Consider the following 9,869-nt stretch of genomic DNA (forward strand, 5'->3'; position numbering starts at 1 on the left):
ATATATATAGTGGATTATGGTGCCGCTAATCTGAATGGTTGGATCTCTGCTTATAAATTGCACGACCCAATGTGTAATTGTTAGCCGTTGTGTAGAGCCGCATATTGCAAGATTGGCCACCAATAACATTATTCGAAATCACACATTTTTACAATAATCTTAAAACCAAAGAAATGAAGAGGAGGACAAGTAGTGTTTGTACCCACTATTTTAGTGGGCTATGCGGTGAAACTGGTTTTATGGCGATTAATATTATATTTAGCCATATTCCAAGATGGCTGTCGACACATTTACAAATGTGACCATGCTTCTTGTTTGCCATTTGGCCCGAATAACTATCACGAGAGGAAATGCATGTGAGTAGAATTTCTATCGTCAGGCAGATACTACAATCGGGAGAAATGTTGTAAAGAGAATGTAACGAATAACTTTACTTATCGTAGTATCATAGTAGTATGAATATATCTTAGTAGTAGTAGTAGTAGTGGTAGTAGTAGTAGTAGTAGTAGTAGTAGTAGTAGTAGTAGTAGTAGTAGTAGCAGTAGCAGTAGCAGTGGCAGTGGCAGTGGCAGTGGCAGTGGTAGTGGTAGTGGTAGTAGTAGTAGTAGTAGTAGTAGTAGTAGTAGTATATAGTAGTATATAGTAGTAGTAGTAGTAGTAGTAGTAGTAGTAGTAGTAGTAGTGGTAGTGGTAGTGGTAGTGGTAGTGGTAGTGCCGTAGTGGTAGTGGTAGTGGTGGCGGTGGCGGCGGCGGCGGCGGCGGCGGCGGCAGCAGCGGCGGCAGCAGCAGCAGCAGCAGCAGCAGCGGCAGCAGTAGATAATAAGTACGTATAACCTTGAGAATATGTATAATATATATATATTGTATTATAAGATGTATACTTTATTCCGTTATAGTACCGGTGGAGTCGGTGACAAAGTGAGCTTAGCCCTGGCACCAGCACTTGCAGCATGTGGCGTAAAAGTACCAATGATTTCGGGTCGAGGTCTTGGCCATACGGGTGGCACGCTGGACAAGCTTGAGTCCATTCCTGGTTTTTGTTCGTCCATCACCGCTGACCAAATCAGGTGCGCCTGTCGTTTGTATGAACGGCGAAGTTTCATGATACCCACCATACAATTGAGGACATACACACAATTAAGGCCTTTATGTATATGTATATATTATATATATATATATATATATATAATTTATATATATATAATATAATATTATAATTACATATATATAAATTATATACATTATATAATATTTACTGACAGACGTTTTCGAATCGCTTAAAAAACCTGTGCCGCGTATTTTAGGCGAGGTTATAATTGTTATTATTGGTTGCATTCAATCGTTGCTGTTGCAGGAACATATTGGCAAATGTCGGCTGTTGTATCGTCGGCCAGACCAAGGACATAGTGCCAGCCGATCGTGTTCTTTACGCGATGCGAGATGTATCATCAACTGTGGACAGTCTGCCTCTTATTGCGTGTAATTTAACTCGATTAAGATGACGAAGACCTCATTTACGTGTTACACGGCTGCATTATCTTTGCGAATTGCTTATCTTTTCTATTGTTGTGTTTATAAAACATTCTAGAAGGAAAGTATGCCCAGCCGAGAAAACAAGAAAGTTATTCCAACGCGTGTGGTCACTGACAGGTTCAGTCAAATACGAATGAAACAAATATACATAATAACAACCCTCAATACCTTATTTATAAAGTTTATACCTCAATCTAGAACGAAAAAAAGCGGTGGTGAGTTTTTCTAGCCGCGTTCCTACGTCGTAAGTATAACTATATTATACCATCTTGGACTTGCTGCCATAGGCCTACCAGCGGTATACACAATTGAACACTATATAGTGCATGAGGGGTAGACGATTATTTGTGTATTCGCAGCCTCTATAGTATCAAAGAAGGCCGCTGAAAACCTGACAGCTTTAGTACTGGATGTTAAATATGGCCGGGGAGCATTCATGGAGAAGGAAGCCGACGCTCGTTCGTTAGCCGAGACGATGGTACTTACACGAATAATCGACGTGAAAACGTTTTATACTTATAATATAACCAGAAGTGTCATAATATATATATTATCAGGAGTGTCATAATATAGAGATCCTATCTATCATCTCTATTATGCCACTCCTGATATAACCATAATTAATTTCGTTCGGTACTTACGTGAAACAAGGAACATGTTTACAAGAAATATTCTGACTTCATGACCCGTGTTCACTCTTACGAGATGGCGTTATTTATCGCTAGCACTTGTTGGTTGTTTTATATGGGGCGCCAAGTGTTGCATAACTGATTTCGTTACGAAATCATTGATTTCGTAACGAAATCAAGTCTACAAAGTGATTTCGTTACGAAATCAAGTCTACAAAGTGATTTCGTTACGAAATCAATAACTCGAGAAATCAAAGTCTAGTTCGAACAGGTGGATTTCGGTACGAAATCAAAGTCTACAAAGTGATTTCGTAGCGAAATCAACTGATTGCGACGTGATTTCGGGTACGCAATCAGCTAAGCTGCGAAGTGATTTCGTTACGAGAACTCCAGGCTTACTTGCGTATGATTTCGTTACGAAATTCTGCTACACTTGATTTCGTTGACAGAATCGATTGTTTCGTGACGAAATCAAGTCTACAAAAGTGAATTTCTGTTACGAAAATTACTACTGTGCGAGTGATTTTTTACGAAATCATGCTCCTGCGATGTGAGTTTCGTTTACGAAATAATGCTTAACGAAATCAAGTCTACTCAAGTGATTGTCGTTACGAAATCAACTATGCGAGATGGATGTTCGATTCACGAAACAACTATCTGCGGATGTGATTTCGCTTTTACGAAATCAGTAATGACCAAATGATTTCTTACGAAAATCGCCTAATGCAAATTGATTGACGTTACGAATATCAAGCTGGACCTTGCGAGTGATTTCGTTAGAAATCATGCTACACTTGGCGCGACGGCGATCGGTGTACGCCACGTACACGGCGATACACGCACTACACGCGGGTACAGCACGTAGCACTCGGGGTACACGCACTGGTGCACGTGGTGACACGCCTACGCGCGGGCGTTACACGACGGTACGTGCACGCGGGTACAGCGACGTACACGCAGATAGCGACGACGTTAACACGCGGGTGACACGCACCGTGCACGCAGTGCACGGCGGTAGCACGCCACGCGAGCAGCACGTGTAACACGGGGAGGTATGCAAAAACGGGTAGATACACGCACTAACACGCACGTTTAACACGCACGTAAAACGCAAGCGTGCTAACACCAGTACGCGCAGGCATACACGCAGCGCTTGTAGTTCGCACGTCGCGCGGCGACGATTTCCGGTAGGCACGTACCGGCGGGAACTTCAACACCCGCAAGCTCGTACTAGCGTGAAGGTTTTAATTGGCAACGACGCACACGGAGATACACTGCGGGCCGATAACCACTCGCGGGACGTACACGCCGTTACACGCATGACCGCGCCAGTGAGGCACGCACCCGGACGTGTGGCGGCGCGGGGGCTCACACGCACGTACACGCAGCGTACACGGCCAGGGTACACGCGGGTACAAGCACGTTCACGCGTGTACACGCACGTACACGCAGATAACACCAGGTACACTCAGATACACGCACGTACACGCAGTGTACACGCAGGTACGCGCCGGGGGGTACAGTCGCGGGCAGTACCAAGCGAAGGTGCGTACAGGCCGCGGGTTACTACGCAAGATGTAACGCGGACGTTTTACACACGCGGTACACGCACGTGACGAACTTAGCAGGGTACCGGCACGCACGGACGCAGGGGTCCCGACGTACCCCCATGCTTTTTACCCACACATGGCGTCATAACAGTAGGTGAATGCTCCGACCTTGTGATTGAGAGGATAAAAATAGGACTTGCCCCACTCCCGCGCGAGATGCTATGGCTTGACTGGTAGGAACGTGTACTACGTCATCATATGGACAGACGTGGGAACTCGATGTTTGAAAGTACATTTTATTGAATATCTTCACGGCCCTAGTTTATAGACGTCACGGCTGTTAGCCTTAATCTCTAGGCATTTTGGCAGTCGTATTGAGCCGCGAACTTAGTCTATTATAACTCTTATCATAATTTATGCACGAGTAACGGATCGTTTATGACCGGTGAAATATACTGTAAAATCGTCTACAGAATTTATTTTATTTCCAAAAATGGATAATTGTGCATAATGGGTGTCTATTTTTTATTTCTGTCTAATTCAGATCGAGTTAGCTAATTCCTGGGATGTCTGTTTTAATTTATCGCATGTATGCATAACCTGTCTTTCTTTTTGTATTATATCCCCAATTAGATTTCTGGCTTATTAAAATCATTTGAGTTCGTTAACGATAATATCACTCTGATCGCAGTAGTTCTTGAAGTTCGTAACTGTTAATCACTCGCTACGTTAGTTGATTTCTGTAACGTAAATCACTTTTGTAGGATTCTTGTATTCGTTATCGCAAATATCAAATGATTTTTGCTAACAAATCAAGTCTAGCGACACTGTAGCGGTGTGGATACGTGGTCGTCACAGATTGTTAGCATGACTCTTCGTATGCGAATATACTCATCGGATCGCTAGTAGTCTGATTTTCGTAACGAAAATCTACTCGTGTATTTGCAATTTCTCGTTATAGTGAAATCATCTTTTGTAGACTTGATTGTATAAACGAAAATTTCAACTTTTGTAGACTTGATTCTCGTCTAAGATAATCGATAAGAATATACTTAGACTCTCGAAAATTCAAGTCATGCGGAATTCTTGAGCAGCGTCGCTCGGCGCGAGCTCAAGTTATTATATGTCTAGCATGAGTTCGTAACGAAATCATCTCAATTTTCGGTTGCTTAGAATATATGTAATACGAAATCATTTTGCAGTAGCTGATTCGTTAACGAAATTCACTTGCTTAGTATCTGTCTGATATTTCGTATATACATATCATCCTCGCTAATTAATGTTAGTTTTTGTATTTTTGTATACGAATATATCACATTTGTTAGAATTACGAAATAAATCTTATGCGAAACTTTTGCGTCGGCCGGCGCCGCCAGTGTTTTATTGTTACAGCATTTAGTTAGATGAAATCACTCGCAGTTAGCTGATTCGCTAACGTAATCATCGCTAAGTAGTTAATTTTTCTGCTCGATAATCACTTTTGTTTCCTTGATTTCACGTTTAACTAAATCTAATGAAATTCTTAACCTGTAAATCATAATCAGTGGTCAAACACTTCGCTCCGTGTGCCGCGCAATGCTGTGGTTGATTTCGTAACGAAATCATCTGCAGTAAGTGTTGATTTTTCGTATCGAAATCTTTCGTCAGTAGTTGATTTTTCGTAATTCGATATCATTTTGTAGTGAATGATTTGATTTTTCTTATCACTCGAAATTCAGCCTGATCGTCACATTTGGCGTCCCAATAATTTTACTCTTGATTCTGATTAGGTATGATGGCCAATGCAATAGTACATGGGTTCGTAAATACGGCTCTCGCTATGCTTAAACAATACTAATGAACATAGATTCCCAAATTAGGCTTTTTTGTCGATGGATCCATCTTGAAGTGATTAAAGTATTTCGTTAGTGCTGACCATCAGAGAATAATTAACGACCAGTACTGTCGCAGTATCTTGTCGGTGCAGTTATATTTGGTAATAAGCTAAATAGGAAAATAACAGATGTGGATTTTATGTCTGATATTCGTATCTTTTTTTACATAATACAACGTATATGATTTCTTGTGTTCAAATTTGGATTTCTTCGGTCGATCAGATCATAGATATTGATTGTTTTTTTATAAACTTCGGAACTAGAAACCTATATAAACAGGTGGATCGCTCTTTACCATAAGCTGTGGTTTTATAATGTAACATCCGGTCGGACAGAAGTTGAGTTAAATTGATACTTAGAAAAGTTGTCAGGACAAAAAATCTGGGACTTTATATCATTTCGACAGAATGTTTTTGTCAGTATGTTTGGTAATGCAAGCAATTCATGTTGTTTATGACCTTGTAATGAATATGAGTATTCAGTGTATGTTGTTTATGTAGGATTGCTTTTGACCTATATATCAGACTGCCGGTTGGAGTTCATTCTATCACATAATGTCGTGACCTTTGTAATATCCAGCATCAGTAAATCTAGCTATATTTTTGTATAATAAAGATATTGCCCTAATATTTTTATTATTTAATCTTGTGAGTTTCCCGATTGTCTTTAATATAGTCTCAGCCTTAATTACCTCTCGTTGCCTCATATTACATCGACTGAGCACGGAAATACGGCTCAATGAGATATAATATCACTAGATCTATTATAATTATCTTGTAGCGATAGCTCTTATAATTGATGTTACTCTCGATTTTACTTGTGTAGAGGCTGCAGATAAGTACGATTGATAAGAGTTGTGCATGCTCGAGAATGCCGACATTCACCTAAATTATTTCAGTCAATCATATAATTATACGCGACGCTAGCTCGGATGGTCCTCTTGCTCGTGATCGGTATAGCTTCATTTTTTTCTATATGTTAATGTTTATCATGATAAGAGGATTCGTTTTTTGTTGATCCCAACCTACGCTGTAAGGATTTTTCAGGTCCTAACCGATCTGAATTTTAAATTCATCTGGACTTTATAGATTCTTAATTACCTCTTGGATGAGACGCGTCGTGTTAATAAGCTTTACATGCATCTATCTTCCACATTATTTCCCATATCCTAACGCTTAAATATGGTGATTCGCATATAACATCGTAATTGACTCTTTCATATGAACTCTCAATCATACCTTTATCGCTATTTTTTCGTGTAGGTTACAAATGCTCCCTAGGAGTTACATCTTATTGTTTGTTAATTTTTACTCAACTCGTGATCTTTCTCTTATTATTCATTGTTGTTTGTTCAACGTACATAATTTAGGAACTTCACTGGTTTTCATAGGACAGTTAGACATCTCAGTTAGAGTGGAGGTGGACTACTCTCATTTGGGATTTATAAATTGAGTTACTCGTGATACGTGCCTGATATTAATGAAATCAGTTAGTGATATATTTATACCGAACATCATTATTGGCACATGCAAGGGTTACTCTAAAATAGATATCCAGCAAGACATTTTAGCTGATATATAGGTTCTCCATATTTGGTGCATAATCAACAATTGGGGGCAAGATACACATAGCGCTCAATATTTTGGTCTCCCCAAATTATATGGCGATATTGGTACAATTATTGGCAAAACTCAATATTGCTGGCAATTACACTCTCAGGCCGATATTGAACCAATTGCTCATTAGCCAATTAGGCAAGACAACTATGTGCAGATTATTTTATTGCAACAGTTGTTTATTTATTAGACTCACTTAATATGTCTAGATGCAGCTTGTTAGAATCGCATATGATTCGGGCGGTTAACAGCGTTCCTGACCGTTTGTTACGTCCGATCATACAGTTTCTGGCACATAATTCATAAGATCGAGCTCGACGTTACGTCACTGATATTCTCAGGACGTGTGGTGATTACATGGTAATCCGATAAAACGAGTTGGGATTTTCGAAAGCTGTGGGGTCAAATGATTCACAATATGTCATAAGATGTTGTATAATAATAGATAGGTGGAATCATTCCCTTTTAACGTTAAGTTTATTAGGGTTAAGTGAATTCATGCTAGAAATTGTTTGTTATTCTTTACATATCTATAACGAGGATTCGATATCTGATCTCGTGGTACTTATAGTCTATCGCTTTGTGTATAGCTATTTCATGCGTTATGTAAAGATAACGCCGAATCACTTGGTTGTTGAGCTCGAAATTGTTTAGAATTGGTCACATGATTTTCATAAGTCTATGTTAATGGCGGCACAGGGTCTATAGTTATTTTTTTATTGATGTTTCTTAAATTAGGACATTGTTCTGAGCGGATCTTTCTATTTTATTATTTTAGCGTATTTAAAAATATTAATCAAAATTTTTCAGGCGACTGTTGGATCTTGACCATTTTTTATGTCTTTATGTAAAGGACTCCTATGAATGCTACTTTTGTTTCTGCTTAAACTTATGGCGTATGAAGAGGTGAGTCGTGCGTCACTTATTTGACCCTCATAGTAGTGAAGGTTAACAAATTTGCAATTTTGTTTGATAATGTTAACAAAGGATAGCTAAACTTTGTTTTTGTCTATTTTGTCGGTATATGTGGATGGTTACAGTTGCCTATCAGTTTCAATTTGCAATGGTAATATGTTTTGTAAATTAGAATAGGTATTTACCGGTTCCTTAATCTATATTATTTTCTAATAGGCAAGTGGTTATTAGACATCCTACTGTTAGTAGCATCTCCTGTTATTAGGCACACTGTTAATGAGTCTTCACTTGAAAGTGCTCTGCGTGGCTAAGTGCACAAAATCAACTTTAATTTATAATTTGGCGCAGCCTTACGTCATGCGATGTTATGGTGGTGTAAACTGGCTCACTTTCCAATATAATTATTGAATTATATAGCTTGGCAACCTTGCAATGTTCAGATGTGATTAAACTCAGCAGATTCGGGTTGAGCGAAAATTCTTCGCCTGACTCCTGGAAGATACTTGTGATTTCTGCAACTCAATGGAGTGAGGGTTATCATACGTCATAGGCAATCGAAAGTTATGTTTGTTTCATTGTATTTGGTGATGACATCTTTTATTATTTAGATGTACACTTTGCACGCGCCATTCTCGCAGGCAAGTGCTGTTTTTGCTATTATAGAGCCCCTCTTTACCGCCCCTCTCTACCCACTCTACACATATCAACTATGTGAAGCGCCATTACCGCCAAAATCCTAATTCCTTTTATCGCGATTTATAATGTATTTTATAGCCACTGCGAATATGAAAATTCTCAGCCAATCAGAACATGATGGTTATTATCGCGTGATTAAATATATGGTAGGTTTTTGTGTCGTAATATTTTTTTATAAATTTTATATTTTTTTGTGTGTGGTGTGTAGTTGTGTGTGTGGTGTGTGTGTTTGAGTAGTGTGTGTGTTTTTGCTATTTATTTTGTGTTTTGTAGGCAATTAGTAGTGGTATGCAGTGAAGAATAGTTAATTTTTGTGCAGTTAGTCTAGTAGTAAGATACTAAATGATGTGATAATACGAATGATACTTGGCAGGTCGATTTTACTAGATTACCCATGGGCAATCCGACTTCGCATCTGACATATCTCCACCAGTCATCTCTGGCCGCGTCCGCAAACGTATTGTGTTTTGGGAGGGCAGTGGAGATGCAGAATCCGCTTCCTCCACAGTCACTGGTTCAGCGCACGTGAGTGTACCATCATCGCACATCCCTGAACGTGACCGTTGCGCTGGTGCACGACGATCGATTGATTTACAATTGTAGATTGTAGAATTCATATAATTGTATGTTAACTTTATTATTTATTATTATTATTATTATTATTAATTTATGAAATTATGAAGTGTTAGGTCTGTGCTGTACGGTAGTCGCGTGGTGTGTGTGGTGGTGTGTTCTGTGTGTGTTGTGCTGCATGCGTTTCATGGTTTACGTAGTGATGTGTGATGGCTGTGTGTGTGGTTATTTGCGGTTACTTATCCTATAGGCGCGGCTATTTCGTCTTTCAGTTGTACATATGATCGGTTTTTGATATGCAATCTGGTAAGCTCTCAGTTTCGATTTCTATAAATGCAATGTCATTGCGAGACTATCAAATCAGAATTCAAATGCAAAGAGCTCAATGAATGAATCAACCAACTAAACCGATGCGCGTGCAGCTGCTATGTGTAAACATATTTGTATTGTAGGCGTAATGTGCACAGCTATAAATCAGAGTCT

General features: G+C 39.3%; 1 protein-coding gene across 1 annotated transcript in view; it reads left to right on the top strand.

Annotated features, from left to right (window-relative positions):
• LOC106807452 (thymidine phosphorylase-like) overlaps positions 1-9,869 on the top strand; it is a 36,258-nt gene that overhangs the window by 18,400 nt on the left and 7,989 nt on the right. The window contains exons 3-5 of the mRNA XM_014809779.1: positions 897-1,067; positions 1,355-1,479; positions 1,893-2,011. Of these exons, the coding sequence (XP_014665265.1) occupies positions 897-1,067; positions 1,355-1,479; positions 1,893-2,011 (415 nt within the window). The remainder of the gene's footprint in view (positions 1-896; positions 1,068-1,354; positions 1,480-1,892; positions 2,012-9,869) is intronic.

This window comes from Priapulus caudatus, unplaced genomic scaffold (assembly GCF_000485595.1).
Source record: "Priapulus caudatus unplaced genomic scaffold, Priapulus_caudatus-5.0.1 Scaffold216, whole genome shotgun sequence".
Taxonomy (NCBI): Eukaryota; Metazoa; Priapulida; class Priapulimorpha; order Priapulimorphida; family Priapulidae; genus Priapulus; species Priapulus caudatus.